General features: G+C 44.4%; 10 protein-coding genes across 10 annotated transcripts; 5 read left to right on the top strand and 5 right to left on the bottom strand.

The window, feature by feature from the left end:
• Nucleotides 1-58: 58 nt before the first annotated feature.
• On the top strand, nucleotides 59-1,454 carry SJAG_01521 (exosome subunit Rrp4). Its single transcript, XM_002172737.2, has 3 exons — nucleotides 59-513; nucleotides 568-669; nucleotides 746-1,454. The coding sequence occupies exons 1-3, from the start codon at nucleotides 311-313 to the stop codon at nucleotides 1,419-1,421; spliced, it is 981 nt and encodes a 326-aa protein (XP_002172773.1). The 5' UTR covers nucleotides 59-310; the 3' UTR covers nucleotides 1,422-1,454.
• Nucleotides 1,455-1,909: 455 nt separating this feature from the next.
• On the top strand, nucleotides 1,910-3,644 carry SJAG_01522 (tryptophan-tRNA ligase Wrs1). Its single transcript, XM_002172738.2, has 2 exons — nucleotides 1,910-2,231; nucleotides 2,435-3,644. The coding sequence occupies exons 1-2, from the start codon at nucleotides 2,029-2,031 to the stop codon at nucleotides 3,417-3,419; spliced, it is 1,188 nt and encodes a 395-aa protein (XP_002172774.1). The 5' UTR covers nucleotides 1,910-2,028; the 3' UTR covers nucleotides 3,420-3,644.
• On the bottom strand, nucleotides 3,500-6,977 carry SJAG_01524 (succinate-CoA ligase alpha subunit). The gene has a single exon (XM_002172740.2). The coding sequence runs from the start codon at nucleotides 6,662-6,664 to the stop codon at nucleotides 5,717-5,719; it is 948 nt and encodes a 315-aa protein (XP_002172776.1). The 5' UTR covers nucleotides 6,665-6,977; the 3' UTR covers nucleotides 3,500-5,716.
• On the top strand, nucleotides 3,671-6,877 carry SJAG_01523 (transcription factor TFIIB). Its single transcript, XM_002172739.2, has 2 exons — nucleotides 3,671-3,870; nucleotides 4,089-6,877. Exons 1-2 carry the CDS (start codon nucleotides 3,737-3,739, stop codon nucleotides 4,972-4,974), a joined length of 1,020 nt encoding a protein of 339 aa, XP_002172775.1. The 5' UTR covers nucleotides 3,671-3,736; the 3' UTR covers nucleotides 4,975-6,877.
• Nucleotides 6,978-7,075: 98 nt separating the features above from the next.
• Nucleotides 7,076-8,419, bottom strand: SJAG_01525 (hypothetical protein). Its single transcript, XM_002172741.2, has one exon. It carries the CDS (start codon nucleotides 8,151-8,153, stop codon nucleotides 7,395-7,397), a length of 759 nt encoding a protein of 252 aa, XP_002172777.2. The 5' UTR covers nucleotides 8,154-8,419; the 3' UTR covers nucleotides 7,076-7,394.
• SJAG_01526 (tubulin specific chaperone cofactor C) lies at nucleotides 7,167-9,847 on the top strand (the record flags this gene model as incomplete). The annotated part of the gene is made up of 3 exons (XM_002172742.2): nucleotides 7,167-8,774; nucleotides 8,854-9,016; nucleotides 9,057-9,847. The coding sequence occupies exons 1-3, from the start codon at nucleotides 8,535-8,537 to the stop codon at nucleotides 9,845-9,847; spliced, it is 1,194 nt and encodes a 397-aa protein (XP_002172778.1). The 5' UTR covers nucleotides 7,167-8,534.
• Nucleotides 9,848-10,179: 332 nt separating this feature from the next.
• Nucleotides 10,180-11,045, top strand: SJAG_01527 (heavy metal ion homeostasis protein; the record flags this gene model as incomplete). Its single annotated transcript, XM_002172743.2, has 2 exons — nucleotides 10,180-10,470; nucleotides 10,515-11,045. The coding sequence occupies 2 exons, from the start codon at nucleotides 10,180-10,182 to the stop codon at nucleotides 11,043-11,045; spliced, it is 822 nt and encodes a 273-aa protein (XP_002172779.2).
• Nucleotides 11,046-11,481: 436 nt separating this feature from the next.
• SJAG_01528 (ubiquitin carboxy terminal hydrolase Ubp2) lies at nucleotides 11,482-15,508 on the bottom strand. Its single transcript, XM_002172744.2, has 2 exons — nucleotides 13,786-15,508; nucleotides 11,482-13,742 (listed from the first exon to the last, which is right to left on the bottom strand). Exons 1-2 carry the CDS (start codon nucleotides 15,179-15,181, stop codon nucleotides 11,737-11,739), a joined length of 3,402 nt encoding a protein of 1,133 aa, XP_002172780.1. The 5' UTR covers nucleotides 15,182-15,508; the 3' UTR covers nucleotides 11,482-11,736.
• On the bottom strand, nucleotides 15,444-18,596 carry SJAG_01529 (RNA-binding protein). The gene is made up of 7 exons (XM_002172745.2): nucleotides 18,509-18,596; nucleotides 18,094-18,453; nucleotides 17,844-17,945; nucleotides 17,652-17,762; nucleotides 17,207-17,258; nucleotides 16,760-17,112; nucleotides 15,444-16,706 (listed from the first exon to the last, which is right to left on the bottom strand). The coding sequence occupies exons 1-7, from the start codon at nucleotides 18,527-18,529 to the stop codon at nucleotides 16,098-16,100; spliced, it is 1,608 nt and encodes a 535-aa protein (XP_002172781.2). The 5' UTR covers nucleotides 18,530-18,596; the 3' UTR covers nucleotides 15,444-16,097.
• Nucleotides 18,597-18,708: 112 nt separating this feature from the next.
• Nucleotides 18,709-21,402, bottom strand: SJAG_01530 (hypothetical protein). The gene is made up of 2 exons (XM_002172746.2): nucleotides 19,571-21,402; nucleotides 18,709-19,521 (listed from the first exon to the last, which is right to left on the bottom strand). The coding sequence occupies exons 1-2, from the start codon at nucleotides 21,101-21,103 to the stop codon at nucleotides 18,898-18,900; spliced, it is 2,157 nt and encodes a 718-aa protein (XP_002172782.1). The 5' UTR covers nucleotides 21,104-21,402; the 3' UTR covers nucleotides 18,709-18,897.
• Nucleotides 21,403-21,606: the final 204 nt, after the last annotated feature.

Below are 21,606 nucleotides of genomic sequence, written 5' to 3' on the forward strand. Positions count from 1 at the left end.
TAGTGGTGGTTTCGTGGGGGTGTTGATCGTTTTCAACCACCAAGTTTACTGTTTATTCCCGTCTTGGGCGAGGTCTTAAAAAAGCTGCTCGTCGATAAAGAACAACAATTGCCGACTATACGGAACGTTGATTGTCTATTCTGTCAGTTCTTAGTAAAAATTCTGTACAGATATCTTTTTTTCCCGTCTCATTCGCCTTACTGGACGTGTTGCAGTAACAAAACGTAAACTGCTCTTCTGTTCTTAAAGAAAAAAATCGCATAACACAGCCGAATTGTGAGGTTGTTGAGGAACGCGTTAAATTACAAAAATGATAACGGTACTACAGCCGATTCAGACGTATCAACCAAGTGAGGATGTCGTAGAGGAAACCGAGGATACTACCTTTGATTTGCTCAAGGAAGAGGAAGAAGATGAAGACGAAATGGATCTGGATGTTGGTGACGAGGTTCGTCACCTTCGTAATGTTGTCACTCCGGGTCAATTGATTACAGAGGACCCACAGTTTATGAGGTGCGTTAGTGAAAGTTACGAATGACCAATTAGTACGGTTCACTAACATTACAGGGGTCATGGAACATACGCAGATGGTGCTAGGATTTGTGCGTCTGTGGCCGGCATTGTTCAACGTGTGAACAAGCTCATTTCTGTTAAGCCTTTTAAATCCAGGTATGTTTACTATCGTGAATACTCTGAGTGTTTTTTCTTTTTTCTTTAATACGTATTTGACTGACACCGTTTTTAGATATGTTCCTGAAATTGGCGACCTGGTAGTCGGACGGATTACTGAAGTGCAGCCGAAACGTTGGAAGGTGGACATTGGTGTGAAGCTTGATGCAATTCTCATGCTTTCCTCTATTAATCTCCCTGGAGGTGTCCAACGGAGAAAGTCGGAAACCGACGAGTTGCAGATGCGTACCTTCTTTCAAGAAAATGACCTTCTCGTTGCTGAAGTTCAGCAATATTTCAGCGACGGTTCGGTTTCTATTCACACACGTTCATTGAAGTATGGAAAGCTACGAAACGGTGTGTTTCTAAAAGTGCCGCCTGTGTTGATTGTACGTTCAAAGGTGCATTCATACTCGTTTCCAGGCGGAGTGGATGTCATTCTGAGTGTGAACGGTTATGTTTGGATTTCCAAACATATGGAAACCCAGAAGTCGTCTGTAAGTATTACACGATTGGAAGAAGAGGCATCCTTTGCTATCTACTCTAACGAAAACGATGAAATCGAGCCACATACCCGGTTAGCCATATCCCGCATGTATATATGCATCCAAGCGCTCGCTGCTCGTGAGCTTCCTCTTACGGAGGCTACTATTTTGAGTATTTACGAGCTGTCGCTGCAGTATACTGATCTTCAGCAGCTCACAAACCCGGAAGTACTAGACCGTCTTGCAGTCGAAGTTATGCATCAGTAAAGTCTTTTGTAAATAAAATGGGTTTCGGTTTAAGGGCAAGGGTGAGAGTGAGAGTGAAAGTGAAATAGAAAGTGAAATTGAGAGGAATGTCTTAGGGTGCTGGGTGTCGAGTGTAACTGAATTGGATGTTCTGCAGAAAGGCATCAACATTGACTACGAACTAGAATGAGCCTTCAACTATTGTATGGTGGTTTTCAAGCAGCAAGTTGATGTCAAAAGTCGAGGATTTTGCGACAGTTTGTTCCTCAAGTATTACTATTACTGAATAATAGCTTTTAAAATACATTTTCTCCTCGTAACTGTTTAAAAACGAACACCAGTTAAGCGTTGGTAAGTAGAGCTTACTTCAAAAATTACTGGATATATTTAATTGTTGTCTTTATTTTATTTTTGATTATTTTTTATATATTTTTTATATATTTTTTAATATTTTTTTAATAATTTTTTCTTTAATACGAATAAATAAATAAAAAACACACCAGTCTAATCCAAGCAGCTCCGAATCATCATAAAACAAACGAAAACCCATCTTTCCTCTCTCCTCCTCTCTGCCGTGCCCTTTTCTCGCAACTAGTCTTCTTCACCACTCCTCCACGTCCACCTCGACATGGCTACGCAAGAACAAATCGTGACTCCTTGGGACGTCCAGGGCTCCGTGGTCGACGGTGTCGAAAAGGGAATTGACTATGATCATTTGATCAACGAGTTTGGAACGAAGCGGATCACCCCCGAGCAACTTGAGCGTTTCGAGAAGCTTACCGGTCATCGTCCTCACCTTTTGCTGCGTCGCGGTGCCGTTTTCTCTCACAGGTAAGACATTTTGAACAGATTGTCTCGAGGTTCTCGAAGGATTCGTGCGACAATCTCCATTTAAATAGACTTTTTCTTCTGTATTTTTGAACACGTCTTTATTTGCGAATGATTTCGTTCATTGTGCCTATGGTTCATTCACCGTGTTACCTTTGCAGCATTTTTTTTTTCTCTTATGTCCTCCTTTACTAATCGTTTCGCAGAGACTTGGATAACATTCTCAACTTGTATGAGCAGAAGAAGCCCTTCTACATCTACACGGGTCGTGGTCCCAGTAGCTCAAGTATGCACTTGGGACATATGGTTCCTTTTGTCTTCACCAAGTGGCTCCAAGATGTGTTCCAAGTCCCAGTCGTCATTCAGTTGACGGACGACGAAAAGTTCTTGTTCAAGCCCAAGTTGACGCTTGAGGATTGCCGCAAGTTTGCTCGTGAAAACGCCAAGGACATCATCGCTGTCGGCTTTGACCCGAAGAAGACGTTTATTTTCGCCAACACTGACTACTTGGGCGGTGCTTTCTATCACACTGTTCTTCGTATTGCCCGTTGCATTACTCTCAATCAAGCTCGTGCTTGCTTTGGTTTCAGTGACAGCGACAACATTGGCAAAATCCACTTTGCCTCTATCCAGGCTGCCCCCTCGTTTAGTAGCTCGTTCCCTCACATTTTCAACGGTGCTACGAATGTGCCGTGCTTGATTCCCTGTGCCATTGATCAAGACCCTTACTTCCGTCTTACTCGTGATGTGGCTACTCGCCTCAAGTACAAGAAGCCCTCCTTGTTGCATGCTCGTTTCTTCCCTGCTCTTCAAGGTCCTCAAACCAAGATGAGTGCTAGTGACGACAATTCCGCAATCTTCATGACCGACACGGCCAACAAAATCAAGAAGAAGATCAACAAGCATGCCTTCTCTGGCGGCGGAGCTACCGTTGAGGAGCACAGAGAGCACGGTGGTAACCCCGATGTCGATGTTGCCTACCAGTACTTGTCCTTCTTCCTTGATGACGATGACCGTCTCAAGTATCTTTACGATGAGTACAAGTCTGGCCGTCTGCTCACTGGTGAACTTAAGGCTGAATGCATCAAATTGCTTCAAACCTTTGTCCAAAACTTCCAAGATGCTCGTGCCAAGGTGGACGACGCTACTGTTGACCTGTTTATGGATGGCACTCGCAAGTTGGAGTTCTAGAACCAACGGACAATGCGTGTGCGCGTTGTAAAGGGAAGGAAGATGCAATTGGTCAAGGGCACTAGCATATCATGTTTGTGTCTATTAACTAATTGTTCCGTTTTGTTTCGTTTTAGATACCTTAGAATATACCTGTGTATGGTGCGTTGGACTGTGTTCGAGCGCAGTAAATACGATACGGAGGTTTGCCGAGATACGGAATAGTCGTTACTGATGATTACGGAGTTCCAACGAGGTATTAGTGTCGTATACGCACGCGTTGCAACTCCTTATAGTACTTTCTGGAGCACGGGTGCTCCCTACACTCTCCCTGCACCATGAGTTCGCCTTCATATGCAGGTTTGCCTACGAGCGCTCTCTCGGTAAAGATGATCTGCTCCGAGTGTCGTGAAGACCCGCCGAATCTCGTAGAGGAGTTTTCGAGCGGTGACACGGTCTGTGGTAGCTGCGGGTAAGAAACAGGAATTGTGGGTGAACGGGCGGTCAAAATCGGTTTTTGACGGCACCATGTGAATCAGAAGAGCAAGTTGCATGTGCTGCTCGCGTTTCAGTTTGTTTGAATGCGTTTTGACGGCATGAGTGCATGCTGTTCCTTAATGGAAAAACCGTCGAGGCGATTGGATCCACAATTTGCAAAAACATGTGTCCGTTCATTAGCTAACGATTTAGTCTCGTCTTAGGTGATCGTATCGTCGATACTCGAAGCGAATGGCGTACATTTTCCAATTCTGATGAAGCAAATGGCGATCCCAGTCGTGTTGGTAAAGTTGCCAATCCTCTGTTGAACGGTTCACAGCTTGATACGTCTATTTCGTCTACAGATGGCACAGGAGCTATGCTGGCAAAGGCTCAAGGTCGTTCTGTGCAAGTCCGTGGTGAGAAGAACTTGCTCACAGCTTACAAGGAAATCAGTGCGATGTGTGATGCTATTAGCTTGCCCAAGGTGATTGCTGATACTGCAAAGCAGTTGTTTAAACGTGTAGACGATCACAAGGCCTTGAAGGGAAAATCTTCTCAGTCCATTATTGCTGCTTGTATTTACATTGCCTGTCGTCAAGGAAAAGTACCTCGTACTTTTATGGAAATCTGCACGCTTACCAACGTGGCAAAAAAGGAAATTGGCCGTGTTTACAAAACACTGCAACGTATGTTGACGGAAGGTGGTGCACTGCACAATTCGGTCGACGCTTTCAAGGGCCAAGAGTACATACAAAACAGCTCTACATCGGCTGAAGACTTGATGGTGCGTTTCTGCAATCGTCTGCAACTCCCCACGTTTGTACAACTTGCGGCAGCTGAACTTGCTCGCCGTGCTGGCCAAGAAGGTACTCTGGCTGGTCGTTCCCCTATCTCCATTGCCGCTAGTGGTATTTACATGATTTCTTCCCTTATGGGCTACCCCAAAACGCCAAAAGAAATTTCAGAAGTGACGGGTGTGAGTGATTCAACTATACGAATCGCATACAAACTGTTACACGCCGAACGAAACAAACTTGTGGACCCTAAATGGGTAGCGAAAGACCGTACCATGGATTCTCTCTTACCTAAACCGTAAAGGGATTGGGTAATTCAACAGGTCAAGGAGGCTGTTCATGAGCCGCTCCCTTTTATGTGCGTGTGGTAATCGACATTCACTTTTGTGTGATGGAGTGTTCCACGTGGCTCTACTCTTTCATTTGTTCTCTATTTGTTTTCTTCTGATGACTTTTGCAATTGCAAAGCTTCTTGACGTTTTAGGCCCGTTCTTGTTGTTAAAAACTCGCCAAGTTGACATGTCATGTATGTGACAAATTCGGCGTGTTACTAGTTTTCCTCTTGTTTCCATCGCTCTCACCATGATTCCCAGATGAAAGCAACAACTAGTTCTTAACAAACGATTTATGAATGATGAAAAAAAGAAAACTTTAAAATCTTGAAAAAAAATAAGGAAAATTTACGGGACCATGAAAGATAAAACTGGATGATTGTTTGGCTGGAACATGTTTCAGACGAATTAGTCCAGGAACACGTACTATGTGCGTGGAATGGAACTTTGGCTGTCGGATTTTGCTGTTTCATTTGAGCCATTATCTTCGTCGTGTTTTAAGTAATCCAGCAAGGTTCAGTCTGCAAGTCCGCCATCTTACTTTTGTTACAAAGAAGTGTAAAGCTTCAGCTGGAATTGCCTAATGCGATCTACCGTTATTATTATGAGTTTGGCTACATTAGTTCATGGTATCCGTTCGTGTGTATAAAACGGTAGCTGCGTGTCCTGAGCAGTCAATAACACGGCTGCTTAGTGTCATCAAAAGCTGTACTTATTGCTTGGCCAACTCTTCACAAATGAGCTTTCCAAGAATTGCAGGGCTACGAGCAGTACGAACACCGGCTGCTTCTAAAGCAAGAAGTTTGTCCATAGCACCACCCTTGCCGCCGGCAACGATAGCACCAGCGTGACCCATACGACGGCCAGGAGGAGCCGTAACGCCAGCAATGAAGGACACAACAGGCTTAGGCTTTTCGCGGGTCAAGTTGTGGTTCTTCAAATACTCGGCGGCTTCTTCCTCAGCACTGCCACCGATTTCACCAATCATAATGACACCGTCAGTATTGGGATCGTTAAGGAAAAGCTCCAAACCGTCAATGAAGTTGGTTCCAGGGAATGGGTCACCGCCGATACCAATGACAAGGCTCTGACCGAGTTTGGTCTGGGTAGTCTGGTTCACAGCTTCGTATGTAAGCGTGCCGCTTCGAGAAATGATACCAATACGGCCGGGCATGTGGATGTGGGAAGGCATAATACCGATCTTGCACTGACCTGGACGAATAACACCAGGACAGTTAGGACCAACAAGACGAGTCTTGGATTGAGTCTTGAGCATGTCAGAGATGCGAAGCATGTCGTGTTGAGGAATTCCCTCTGTGATAGCAACAACCAAAGGCACCTCTGCCTCAATAGCCTCAGCAATAGCACCAGCAGCGAATGCTGGAGGAACGAAAATGGCCGAAGCATCAGCCTTGGTTTCCTTCATGGCCTCTGCAATGTCGGCGAAAACAGGACGGCCCAAATGTGTTGTACCGGCCTTTTTGGGGTTTGTACCACCGACAACTTGGGTACCATAGTCGATGGCCTGTTGAGCGTGGAAAGTGCCTTGTTTACCGGTGAAACCTTGGAAGAGGACCTTTGTCGAAGAGCTGATCATCAAGTTCTTAATCGTCGAGCGATACGCCGACGACGACGCGAACCGTTTGAGGACGAGACTCATTGTTATTGTAGAAGACTGGTTACCAGGTCAAGGTAGTGTGGAGTAAGTCAAACGTTGTCCAGGAGTATAGGAGTAAAAAAAATTGAGTTAAATAAAATTAACTTAACAATAATAAGGGACTGAGTGGGGAGGGGATTATATGATTTGCAGAATAAAATAAAATAATAAAAATAATAAAAATAAAAATAGTGAAAAAAATATAATAATAAAAAATAAAAAATAAAAGAAGCCAAGAATTAGAAATTCGAGGCTGAGGAGTTTTTAAGGTTTTGCAAAAAAAAAATATGGTAAAAGTATTTCTTCTCAATGTGTATATGTATATGTATATGTATATGTATATGTATATGTATATGTATATGTATATGTATATGTATATGTATATGTATATGTATATGTATATATATATATATATATATATATTTTTTTTATGGTTAATAATTCATTTCATTTCAATTAATTTTCTATTTTATTTTTAATTAATTAATTTGTGTAACAAAATAAAAGATGAATACAATACGTTTTAACCATAAGCCGTGAACATGGTTGTTACAATTCAATCTTCATTCAATCCAAGTATTTGAACTCTTTAACTCGTAACAGATTCTTAAAAATCTCATCTCGTCCTCAGTCTCATCTTTATATAACTTAATGTCCCTAACGAAATGCTCTCGTAGGTTCTCCAATGCGTGAAGCCAGACTTTTCACAGATGGCCTCAATTCCTTTCCGGGTCTAATAACCGTATGCTATCTCTGCATGGACAATTTCATCTTCGCGCTTCTTCTCAACAACGTGTCGAGGTAAAAATCCAAAAGGGAGCAGGCTTCGACCAAACGAAGCTCCATGATGATGAAATACGATATCCTTCTCTACCAAGAAGGTCGAGCCCAATATGATATCGACATTATCGCACTTGGGAATAACAACAAACTTTTCCCATGATACACATCTTCCAAACCGAAAAAGCAAAGACTCGGTGATCGCGCTGTTGGCCGTAAACTTCCTGCCAGGGTACCGGTAAAACATACGGATGGACCCCCTTGCAAGAGGAATGTCATTTGCTTCAACGAAATCACGGGTGATAAAGTTGAAGTCGCCAATTGAAGACAGCCGACACCAGCAACGTATGTAGTCATTAACTTTACATACAACGTCGTTTGTGCGCACTAGTTCCATTGCCTGTTTGTGTACTTCACACTCCACTATCTTCAAAGAGGGAGCAATAATAGGTTTAGGAGGTTCACTTTTCACTTCAGACGTAGACGAGTTAACGCCTTTATCGCCAACCTTGTTCTTCTTCCCCGCGCTGATGTTCAGTTCAACGGTTGGATCGTCATCCTCGGCCAACGAGTTTAACATGTCAACAGCCACCTTCAACAAATTGATGACATTGTTCAGTTTTTCCTTTCGAGTCGAACGGGCAAGGGAACTGTTATCCTTCTGGGACTCCAACGAGCAATCCTTCATGGCATTATTGATCGACTGAGTCATTTCTAAGAGTTAACACTCGACAATGGCTAATAAAAACAAAGGATGTGACTTGGGCGAACCCTTGGGGTCTTGTTTAAAAGGAATAAAATTGTAAAACTGAGAGTTCCCTGAAATCCGAAACCGAATATCCTCCTCGTCTCACAGACGAAAATTCCCAACTAAGAGTTGAGAAAGATGAGCCTGAGGCACCGGTTTACCGCCACATCCATTTTTATATAAATTGTGTGGACGCCTGAAAAGGTTGTGGTGGTGAGCTTTTGGTGGAGTAAAACAAGATAACTCTAATGACTCGTTTAGATTAACTACAAATGGATACATCATCATAACGTAAGCCGAGTTTAAGCTTAACTTAACTTCTGCTCCTCCGCGTACGCTTTCTCTATGAACCAACTCGTAATTGACTTATTCTCGCTGCTCGAAACGCGTGAATCGTTTCAAATAGCTGCTCAAATTCAGCTAAATCAGGCATTGGATGCTCTTGCTCGTGCTCGCGCCGTCTTGCTGTCGTCGAACGACGCGTTAAGACTGCTTGTTCCCCGAAAGGCAACGTTGGCTGTCGAAGACGACGGAAGCTTGAACAAAATACATCCGTCCACCCTCCCAGCTTCCATTTCTTCATCTGTACACCAAACCCAGCAACTCTGGACCAATCTCGTCCAGTCCCTGCTGTCTCTCAGTCGTGTTGAACGGGACGTGCTAGCCCACTTCAGCAAAGTGGAGGCGACGAAAACATCCCACAATTGAATGTGGGGTGCTTATTTATACCCCACATAAACCCCACATCAGTTACGCTGCCTTGTTGGCTCGTGATACAGCTGCACCCAGAAAAAAGCTGTCCATGTCTTTTGTTGAACTACGAAAAGGTACGTGTGCTTCTCACACTGACGCCTACTAACACACCAGCCTTTCTGCTCGAGCTCTACAACACTTCGCGGCGTTTAGAAGCCTCAACGACTGACGCAGGAGCCGCGGATGTTCCAGAATTGTCCGCGGAACAATGGCTTCAAGAGCGGTCACGGGATCTGGCGCGTTTGACTTTATTGTTTAATGAAGAACGCGACGCGCTCTCCGCATTTGACAATCGCAAGCGCATGGACCAGTTGACGCACATGGCCGCCGAGCTTCACGAGCTTCGCACGCGTCTCTGCCCACGCGCTCCATTTAAGTTTCGTAAAAAGCGTGATGTTTCGTCCAACTCTGTGCAGTTGGACGCGTCTAGTCGAGAAGTGTCTGTAACGTCAGAGTGCACCGTACGTGACGGCACTCTCGTGCTCCGGAATCTCCGTGGCGCTTCCATTCCATCCGCGGAATGGATACTTCTCGACAACAATCGCATCAAACTGAGTGCTTCAGGCCTCCGCGGTTGTTCCATCCATTTACCGCACTGCTCCGCGGTTCATATGGAAGACATCGAAAATTGTGACGTCAGCGTCGATCTTGTGGATGGTGCCGTACACGTGTCCGAAGCGAAAGCCTCCACAATAAATGTGACGTGTCATCAGGTACGCTATTCGCCAGAGACAACAAAGCCCCGTGGGATGTACAAGAACTCCACCCACGTTGACACTACATTCGGCTGCACTAGCTTCCCCGCACGCTTTCGTTTTGCTTGGCCACACATGCTAACCCCCAGTTTCGACTCCACGACTCGCAAAATCTCGGCTTGGTTGTCGACTGCCCAACCTCCCCGGTAGTTGAAGGATGCACTGGTGTGCGAATCGCGTGTGAAAAACCGGTGCTCGACTTCTCTTGGGCGCGGCCAGGACCATCGCCTCATGTGGAGCAACGCCCCTTATCCCGCAATTCTTAAAATGCGCAATATTGCGCCTATTCACCGATAAGATACGCGGCGAAGTTTTTGATGACATCATTTGCCACGATGACTGAAGCATCGACTTACGATTCGACGATTTCAAGCTTCCCCACTTTTTTGAACTTCGCTTACTCAGTTAAGCTTAAGTTGGTCTGCGAGTCTGCCGGAACAGCCTGCCTCTCACCTCCCTGAGACGCTTTCTTCACTTCAACCATGAGCGAATACTCGCGCGTACCTACACAACCATCACCACCTCCGTCCCCTTCTAGACGTTCGATTGACGCGGCGTTTGAGCCTACAGAAGACGCTGATGAACGGGCTCCTTTGTTCCTAGGCAATGAGCCCGACTCTCAACCCGCGGCCAACCCGGCAAGCAATTCTGCAGCATCACCGGCCTACACAGAGCTCAGTCACCTTCCAGCGGAAGGAGAAATTGCAAATGATCGCGTTGTGACGAGTCCTACGCCGTCCAGTACCGAGGGAACAGGCGTAGACGAACGTGCCGTACACCATCATGTAGACAGTGCTTTTCCAACCTCTCAGCAAAGCCAGAGGCCCGTTCAAACACATCAGATGCCGGTGAGAAAGAGGAAGAAGAACCACCTTCGTACGACGAGGTTGCTGCTGACGCCGTCCCATCGTATTGGGACACGACGCTGTTTCTTCCAGGCTACGAGCCATCGGACGTGTACATCGATGGAATACCCGTCGGAACAGTCTATGGGTTCTGTATCAACAGTGCTGTTTCCATCATTTTCCCTTTTGTGGGATTCCTTATGACATATATCATGGCTACAAGTCATGCAGCAAGGTTCGGTTCACAGGTTGGTCTTAGCGCTACACTCATCGAGCGTGGAATTACGTTATGGACGGACTCGACAACAGCCGGTAATGAGCATGCTGTTCCTGACGAAACAGAGTCCATGTATCAGTTTATCGCAGCCGTGTCACTCGTTTGTACGGGATCCATAATGTTTTTGCTCGACGTTTTCTTTTTCCTCAGGGTGTTACGTATGAAACGGGCTATATCAAGATCCACAAATGAAACGAACGAAACGGAGACGCCGACTGCAGCATAATCAGGGTGTTTCACCACTTAATAAACGCTTGTGGTCCTCATCACTCGTTTGTTTCGTCTTCTGTGTGTGTGTAAATAAACACATGCGCTTCACAAACGTGATACTCGCCTCTCTTTATTGCCTCAAGCGACATAAAAAGACCTCGATGCTGTGAGTAACTATCGTTGAGGTCGTCATTATATACGCATCTCTGCAGTCGCCTCTATCTCGGACACTTCGTCCTGTGTCATGGTGCACTGCTGGTTACAACTCCTGATGATGATTCTGTTGCACTTATGTCCACATCCTCATCCTTCCCCCAGATTCTAAACCATCGTTACCACTCCCTCCCATTCTCTCATTCACGTCTCGTCTCGCTTATACTCCAACTGCTACGATCGGACGCTTTTCAGGGCCTTTCTCTACCATTGCCCATCACCCATTTATCGTCCACTAGTTGGCTTTTTAGGTGAGTATGTTTTGACCAACGATTATAAAATAGTTAGCATTCGTGTAAATTATATATGAAAAAGTAATGTTTATAAAAAGGTGAGTGCGTTAATGAAAACGAAGTCGTATTCTTTTTTTATAGGAAAGAGAAAAAAAAGGGGAGTAGAAATATGTGAATCAAAAACGGTTTTGGTGCTGAAAACTTTTCTTCTTCTTGGTCCAAAACATTTCGTTGGAATCATTGTGTTTTGATTTTGAAGGTTCAGGCATTAAGAAGATAGTCGGGATCTCTCTTTAAACATTCAATCATTCCTATACATTCCTTCTTCACATAAACGAGCATGTATGGATTGGCGGTGTTTCCCGTGGTGTCCGAAAACACTTCACTTTCATCAATTGTCGTAACATATTCATCGTTATACTTGCGATACATATCACGTTCAAAGTCATAGATGTACGTCCAGTAATGTCCAAATGTAGCTTGTCCTCGGTGAATGAATACAGCAAGGAGGTGGTACTCCTCGGACATCATTTCCTTGCACAGCTCCTCTTGTTGTTTACATATCGCTTCTTGTTTTTGTCCGAGAGCACCAATTTCGGCCTCGATTTTATCAATTTCAGCTTGCAGGAGAGAAGGCAGCTCCGGGTTCAAGGGAAGCTCAGTCACTGATTGTTGCTGAGCCCATTGTGCAACAGCAGCCAAAGTATCTGTCGAGGATGCAAGTTTTGAATTTGTCTCCAAAAGCAACTGGCGATCCTTCAAAACGCTTTGTAGCTCCATGTTCAATTCCCAATAGCGCTGGTAACGACGTTGATGCTCCGGATCATCCTTTGACATGTATCTGTCCATGAATAAAGTCTTTCCAAATTCGACATATGCATTTGACTTGAAAGGTTGACCCGTAACACGGTTAAACTGGACACGCTGAATCTGAATTTGCAGTATATCAGGAAGTTGCTTAACGGAAAGGGATTTCTTCGCAATTGCGTTTCCAACTTCAACATCACTTAATTCAAATAGATGATCCAATGCTTCATATAGGGTTTGTCGATCTGAGGCAAGGTCAATGATAAGGTGTGAAAATGGTTCCTCTTTGCTACGTCTTCCTTCTCTTTGATCTTCCAATGTTTGACAAAGTGTTCCGTAGAATAGCTTTTTCATAAGGTCCACACAAATGGGTTTTTCATCCCCCTCCTGTATGGAAATAGGCTTCATCGAAGCCGATAGTTGGAATAAGACATGGTCAATGCATTCCGTCACATCTTGTTGACCGCCGAGATCCAATGATGACTTGATACTTTCTTGCACGACATCTTTTACTTCTCTTACTGAATTTTGTTTTTGGTCTTCTCCGTCAACGGAGTCCATATCGATCAACGAGTTTGTGTCTGGAAGAGAAGATACACTCTTTACAGAAACAAGTTCTTCTTCCTTTCCAGTGCCAATTTTCGTTTCAGCCATACTTGGCTTTTCCTTGTCCTCGGTGGTTGAGATGGATTTTACAATTTCCTCGTTTTCGTTTCCTGGAATAAGAGCCAAATACGCCAACTCGAGGGAAGGTAAAATGGAATTGCTGCGAGTAGTGATTAAGGTAAGAAACAAGTCCCTCAAGTCTTGCGTAAAACGAAGTGCTCTACGCAATTCCCATTTTGCGATTTTACGTCCGCCAACAATCTTTTCAGTTTCTGTATAACCATCAACATCTTCCTTGTGTTGATCAATATTCAAAACAGCATCACGCAGAGGCTTGATGATGAAGTAAAATTGCAGTAAAGAATTAAGGTAGCAAAAATTGCCATTATTTTCCAGTCCAACAGGAACGTCGAGTGTTACAGGGGGAGGTGGCACGTTTAAGTTTCCTTCCTTTAGGTAATGCCGAATTAATGTAGAGTCTCGCGATTCTCCAATGCATTCGAGTGCTCGTCTTAGAAGATCTGCATCCTGTGGTCTGTCTTCCACCGCAAAATCGTAAACATTTATCATTAATTCATCAGAAAGGTTACGATCCTGAACATTCAAAACTTCGTAAGCCATGTTTATATCCATAGGAGGCTCTTCAACTACGGAGTCGGCCATATCAGAACCACCTACTCCTATAAACTCCAGTATGGCTTTACTCCTCCGCTGTTCCCCGATCATCTGCAAGGCCTCTCTTGCTTTTAAAGCATCATCTTCGGACTTGACGACGAAAACGGATATAAGCAAGGAGTCATCAATATCACTTGATACACCGAGCCAGTTATAGCATTCTTTAACATCGTAAAAAGCTTAAAAGTGTTAGCATAAGTAAGTACCGGGTTCATTACATACCTCGTTCTGTAGATTGCAAATATGACAATAGCGATTCACTCTTGCGATGATAGGCCAAAGCTTCAAGACATTTTCGTAAATTGCGAATGTTGTCAGGGTCTTTCTCCATCATACGAAGAGCTTTCTTCAGCAGAACTTCGTCGTGTTCTTCATCTCCAAGTTTTTCATGATCAAGTCCAAATATATTGTAAGCTTCTTGCCAAACTGCGGTGGGAATAAGCCCATTCTTTTCCTCTGATCGAATGAGATTCTCTAAAAGAGGACTATCACGAAGCTTTGCAATATGATACAAAGCATCCATGTATACAGTAGCGTTGTCGGGATCATGTTGTTTTTGTTGGAAAAAGAAGTACCGAACAAGCGTATCTGGAACATCGTTCAATACACCCAAGGCCAAGAACGAAGGGACATCAGGAAGTGAAGAAGAGTTTTGTTGAAAAATGTTGCTGTATGCCAATGCCACACTTGGATAAGGAATCACATCCAAGCCATTGATTAATTCACCTCTTGCGTAGTTGAATGAAAGTTTCCATGAAGAGGTCTTGTCATACTCTGTATTTTTGTCACGATATTGTATGGCAAGAAGTGCTAGCTCATTCCGTGCAAGAGAGAGCAAACTCTTTTGGTCAGACGTTAACGCATTTCCTGCGTTGCAGGGGATATAGTGCTCTTCCTCGGGAACGTACGTAAATAGAAGCTGATTCATAATACGCTTAACGATATCACCTTTACCTACATGTTTTTCAAACGTGCCTTCGCTCGCAGCACTAATCGAGCGGTGATCACCTTTCAATAAGATGTTACGAAGAAACACTTCAAGCGATGAAAACATGGAGAATAGAGACGGTTGTTTGAATGGAGTCTTTTGTTCTTCCGATGAAGAGCTTGATCGGTTCCTACGAGATAAAAGAGACGCAAAAGAAGGGCGCCTAGAATCAACAAGTTCTTGAACGAGATCACCAGGCATGACAGGAGATAACCATTCGACTCGCACAGTAAAACTACAGTTGCAACATTTCCAACACATAGAACTCTCGGCCGAGTCAATGAATGATTGATTCGAACCAGACTCTGTTGTGCTTTCTGAAGACTGGTAGAGCACATGAGACCCCCTGTCAACATCGCGGCAATGAGAAAACTCTTCATCAGAGTAAAAAGTTCGAACATGCAAATGTTTTCTGGTTTTCTTACAGATGGCCCATATGTCAGTACACTCCTCATCTTCATCGCCAGATTGTCCGGAATCCGGAAGGTGTAGCAGCCACAAGTGCTTCTGATTAAGTAAAGTCCAAGGGTCGTTCCAAGGATCCTCGACTTTGTCGAAAGAATCAAAGTCTTGAATTAAACGACCAGGGGATTTTCCAATACGCAGTTTTAGTTGTTCATTAGAGGTCATCAGTGGAAAAGGGTGTTTATTTTAGCGGAAACGTTGTACCTGGTTAAAAAAAAGACAAATAGCGGAAAACTACAATTTCATAAATTCTTGAATCCTTGGCGAATGAATACACACAGATAAATTCACTCTAGGCGGAAAATGTAATGTTTAGAAAGTAAGTTGGTATATAGCAAGTTGCCTTTTATTTCTGTATCGTCAACACTGGCAGTTGTTAAGTGTTAATCCGTCTGGAAGGCCTTTTTCTTCAGATGAACTCCAGGGAAATCGGGTAACTCACTCAGCGATGTGCCGTATAAGTATATCATATCTTATAAGGAACTTCACAGTCCCAATGCATCGCAACAGAAAGTACATAATATTTATTTAGTTGTTACTAAAACTTTAACTTAAGGACAAACAAATATCCGTGGATAACAATCAACTAGTTTAATTTAACTTGAAATTACAACATACGTACACATACAATTGACTTGTATTAGCTGTTAGCTTCGTAGAAGAATAGGGCCAGAAACAGCTATATGTACGTATAAAAAAATGTAAAAAAAACGAATGAGGAAGCCGCTTTACAACAACGTTACGATACTTGTGATGCTTGCTCAACCATAGTGTCCCTTTCCATTCATCAACATTGAAAGAAGATAGACAGCAAAGACTTGTAACGAATTAAACGGTCAGAACGGTTGCCATTAATAGAGACAAATAAAACCTATAAAAACAGAAAAAGATTGGAATACATATGCGTAAAATTGTACATAGAAAATAATATGTCCGGGTCACAGCGCAGTGTTGAAAGAGGAAATGCGTTTTATGAAGACATAGAGTTTGATGACTTTTGCCTTCCTAGTGTTTTTCTCATCATGCTCTCAAGGAGGAAGCCCAATTGATTGAAGCACGCATGAAACGGAGTTCAATGCAATCAGGGTTCAGTTTTTGAGGCCTCATCACGGGGTTGCTCCTGTTGTTGTTTTTGTATGGAATTTAACAGCTCAAGTGCAGCACTCGCATCCGTAGGGGGAAGAACTTTGGTCAAAAGGTCGGCATACGGAACTGCAGATGCTGTTGACGGTGCCGAAGTTGTTGTAGACGTTGGTGCTGGGGCCATTGACGGCAACGAGGATGTCGAAGCTGTTGGCGATGCGCCTAATGGCAACGAATTCGCCCGAGGGAGTGCAGATAAGGAAGGCACCGTCGGAGCTGCAGAAAGATCAGCCGGAGTATAGCCAGCTGCAGCACCCATCCGCGGACCAGTTGGCAAAGGCATAGAAGCAGCGGCAGGCCCATCTGATGTTGGAGGAGCGAAATACGGTGTGTTATAGCGAGCATATGAAATTTGAAGGGGTCTGTTACCGTAAACATAACCATTTAACTTTTCTATAGCTGAAGCAGCCTCCGGCGTTGTTTGAAATTGGACAACGCCAAAACCGCGAGAACGGCCGCTAGGCTCATAGGCAATAGCGGCTCTTTCAATTTTACCGAATGAGTTAAACAAGTCCAGCAAATCTTGATCAACCGTAAGCCAGGGAAGCTAAAAAATTAAAGTCAGTAGATAAGCTCATTAAAAATTCCAAATGCACATACGTTTCCAATATGAATGATTGGAGAGGGAGGGCCATTCGCATATGCTCGATCGACAAAGTCATTTGGACCGGCATTGTATCCGGCAGGGCCCCCATACTGTCCCATATAAGGAGCGGCGGCAGCAGGGCCTGCTCCATATGCTCCAGCAGGTGGCCCAGAAAATGCCATTCCAGAACGACCGCCTCCTCGCGCAAAGCGATCCAAACGAACCTCAATCATCCGTCCCATAAAGTCCGTACTGTCAAACATACGAATAGCCATTTGAGCTTCCTGTACAGTTTCCATCAACACTATACCATTGCCACGAGAACGTCCCTCATGGTTCATTTGCACATCAGCACGAACAACATTGCCTATATTTTTCACATGTCAACAAATAGCTCTTAAAAAATAAAACAAATTGTTTCAGGTTAAATTTGCAATCACAACGCAAAGACAAGTACATACCGGCTTTCCGAAACAAATCCTTCAAATCCTGCCACCGGACACTGTAAGGTAACTAAAGAAACGCAAATGTCAGTACACCTAAACCACACAACGAAGGAAAGACGCTTGTTTGCAATCACGTTTGATGTTGTCCCGACCGACGCCCACAACGACTTCACTCATGATACACATCCGATCACCAGGCTTGTCACATCATCTAGCTCTTAACGCCTTGAAAAGAATATCATCGCTCTCGGAATGTTTCAGTTGCTGAATGATGTCTTTGAGCTCTTTCATGTTTATGCTGCAATCAACATGCATCAACGCACCCGAGTCAAAACACCGCCGCCGCAGAGATTGTAACCGTTGGTTTAATCAGTTGCTCACAAGCGAGACAGCCATAGTCAATAAAAACAACATCATCACGAAAACACAAACATCCTCTGGTCCCAAAAGAAGCACTTACATTACCAACAAACAGTTGTCTTGAAGATTCATCTTCTCCGCCCATTCCCTCGCTTCTTCTGACTTCGGAATTTATTCCAGTACCACTAAACTTGGGTTCCTGTTCACGATCCTGTTCCACGTTAGCTCTCCAAATTCTGAATACGAATATTATGGCTTGAGCACGCATAGACACAAAATAGGATAGCATTACCTCTCGAACGTAAATTAGACGACCCATCAATTTTTGATTACTGAGCATTGCGACTGCTCTTCTGGCTTCATCACGAGTAGAATACTCGACAATTCCACAGCCCTACAGGGAGTTAGCAAGATATCGAGACAAGCGGGTTTGAAAACAATGGGAGGGAAAAAAAGAGTGTCGTGTGGCTGCATTCAGTGCTCTTGTTTCTCTCGTAGTCCGTCTCGCGCCCTCCCTATGTCTTCTTACGCATCAAACATACTTTTGATAATCCGTTTGGCAACTCTAGAATTTCTGCGTACAAAACATGGCCAGCTTGACGCATAAAGTCCTTCAATTCATTCCAACGAATTTGATAGGGCAAGTTTCCGACGTAAACACGTCGGTCTTGTTGAGTGTGTTGTTTTCCAAGCAGCAACTCTGGATCCTTCTCGGGATACTTGCTATCTGCAGGGTTTTCGTCTCTTCTTCTTAAAAAATCGCGATCTCTATCCCCGCGATCACCCGCATCGCGACGTCTGGGAGACCGGGAACGATCTCTCGCGCCAGCAGACGACGAATATGCACCGGTCTGCATGTACGACATATCAGGCATATACACACTACTCTGAGTGGTACCATTCTGCTCTCAGTTAGCACAATTGCTCCTTAACGCGCCAATTTCAATCGAAAAGTACCCATTCTGTTGTACCCGACATAAGTGAATTGTTTATGAGGTACTTGGCTAAGGAATTGTTCTTCTCGGAGGATGGTGGAGAATATGCTCTGACGGGGGCGTGTGGGATAGTGTGGGCGTTGGTGGGGGCATGAAGTGACACTTGGTAGGAATTACGAAGTAAATGCATAGAATATAGGGATAAACGGGCGTAAGGATACATTAGAGATCTATTAACATTCAGTCGTTCATATACAAAGATCATTATCTGTCCGCGTTTGATTTATTAACATACACATTCACGGATGTGTCTTTTAGTAATACAGTAGCAGTCGGGAATGAGGCAAAATAAGAAACAGTAGATTTACGGTTTGTGGAATACATTTAAGAACATATTCCCACTGGCAAAGCTTAACCCTTGGCACCAAACTCCTCATTCCACTGCTGGAAGCGCTGCAGTCCCTCGGCGTTCACACTTGGACGAATTAGCTTTAGACTATTAGTAAAGTCCGTATAGTCTATGGGCCGAATAAACTCCATACGAGTCACCAGCAAATCTTCGCCCAAGCTTCGTAAGGGACCCATGGCAGCGTCTTTAGCAAGTGCCATTAAGTCTGAACCCGAGTAATTATGCGTAGCATCGACGATGGCTTCCACTTCCTCATCCGTAAGACAATGTTTTTGCGAACGAAGTAGTTTAAGCAAATGCAACTTGCGCGTCTCGCGCTCCGGCAAAGGAATGTATGTTCGACGCACAAAGCGTCGCCGAGCTGCTTCATCAATACACCACGGGAGATTCGTGGCCGCAAGCACTAGCACACGAGACTTATTGTCAGAGGATCGTGCAGTAGAACTAGCTAAAGAGGACCACTGGATTAAAAATTCGGTTTTAATGCGTCTTGAAGTTTCATGCTCATTTCCATCTGAACTGCGAGCAGAAAGAAGGGAGTCAATTTCATCCACAAAAATAATGCTTGGTGATAGTTTTTTCGCCAACGTGAAAAGGGCTCGAACTAGTTTCTCGGACTCGCCCAACTAAGTAAGGTTAGCATAAGACTTTGAGGTTCCTCAGATGGATACGTACAAATTTTGATGTAAGCGAAGAAGCAGAGATGGAGAAAAAGGTTGACTTGGATTCGGTTGCAACAGCACGAGCCAACATTGTTTTGCCTGTACCAGGTGGTCCAAATAACAACATTCCCCGTGCAGGTTCTCGCAATCCCTGAAACAAATCAGGTCGTAGAAAAGGATATACAACAGTCTCCTTCAAAGATGACTTTGCGTCTTCAAGCCCTGCAATATCGTCCCAGTGCACCTCGTCACCTTCCACAACAATCTCTCTCAGAATGGTCATACCCAGTTCTTGGTCTATGTCAGGACATTCTTTCAAAGCACGCAGCTGTCGACTAAGGGTGGGATTAGCGTTAGGAAATTCCTGCTCAGATTCACCATCCACAGGAAATTGCTTCACGGGTTGCTCTTTTGTGGGCTCAGAATCCGCATCAGCGGTCAAGGGAATATCGATTTTCACCGGAGGCGGCCGGCGTGGAGGGGGAGGATGACTGACAGATACCGGCGTCCACACATTTTGCGACGGCTCCGATGTGTATTGAGGTGGTGTCTTGGGTTTGTGCATTGACTTCTCCGGCGAACGCGGTTTGATTTGGGAAAGGTCGGGATCAGGAGGTAGCCAGTTTCCGGTTAGTTTTCTCGTAAATGTTTGCTTTACGACAGGTGATGACCTGATGAAATTTGGACTTGGGGAACGATTGTTTTGGTTGCGTTGGGGTGTCGCCAACGTCTTTGATGCAAAGCTTGGTTTCGCAATTGTATGCGGCGGTTGTCGAACAACGCGAACAGGCTCCTGCAACCGTTTTGTCGGCGACGACATTGTCGGGGTCGACGGAGCTGTAGTAGGAAAGGAATTCGCAATCGCATTCCAAGCAAGCAGGGCTGCTTGCCCTGCATTGCTCCGCTGTGGACGTTCCGGTGCAAGAGTACGCGAGGAGTACAAAGCAGCTGGTTTCTCCTTCGACGAATGTCCATGTTTTGTACTGTTGAAAGTGGGTCTCAGAGAACGGTTTTCGGACGAAGACGATGAACGAGGCCGTAATGTGGTACGTGGGACATACCCACGCGAAGTCAGTGTTAGTCCTTCAGGAGATGGAGACGAGGGTGAGGATCGAGTGTATGTACGGTGAGATGTATCGGCAGCCGAAGAAGAGTGCAAGTAGCGACTTCTTGCTGAGTCCTGAGACAGCGGACGTTGTGAATTTGGCTGGATAGAAGTGGAGACCGATTCTCGAGACTTTGCAGCCTGATGCTCCTCTTCCAATCGTTGATGAGCTAGTTTTTGCTGAATAATTTCGGCGTTCAAAAAGTCAACACGGGACGAGAGCCCTTCCAGCATACATTCCAAAGCTTCGACAAAGTACCGATCAACGTCTCCTACACTGTCTGGAAACTCGTGGAACTGACGAAATTCAGGGTTTTCTTTGATAAGATTCTCCGCCTTTTTGTACATTGCCAAAGCCTCAAGATACTCAGCATTCTTTTCCTTTGATATAGCAACTGTTGCATACGATTGAGTACGATTGAAACAGTCTTCCAGCGACATTATTGTTCATTCTCTTAAGAAATTATGAAAATAAAAACACACGTTCACAAAGCACCGAACTGAGAGAAATCTCGTTTAAGGTTATTATTAAGGTTTGTTGTTAGCTTAAGGAATAGGATGCAAGAAACCACAAACGCGTGCTTTTTCACAGAAATTGGTTTTCAATAAAATGTCTATGTTCTAAGTAACGTCGAAATGAGTGCCAAGGTTCAATTCCGTCACGAGGCTGCAATCGAACAGTCGGTATTGGGAAACACCTGTTGACAGTGTGTACGAGTACGAATAAGAGTGTGTATGGTTTTGGTGGTGAGTTTGATGCCTATGACGTAAAGCAACCTCACCACCAGAGAACAGCGCCATGCATCACCCCGCACACGTATCGGTAGAGCGGGGTAATGTTTGAGAGATGATCGATGAGTAAGTAGAGTCTATGGCGTGAAGAACACACAAATCTAATAAAACACAGTGCACTAGACTCGTCAATTGTAACCTTAAATCGATTC

This window comes from Schizosaccharomyces japonicus (genome assembly GCF_000149845.2).
Source record: "Schizosaccharomyces japonicus yFS275 unplaced genomic scaffold supercont5.3, whole genome shotgun sequence".
NCBI lineage: Eukaryota > Fungi > Ascomycota > Schizosaccharomycetes > Schizosaccharomycetales > Schizosaccharomycetaceae > Schizosaccharomyces > Schizosaccharomyces japonicus.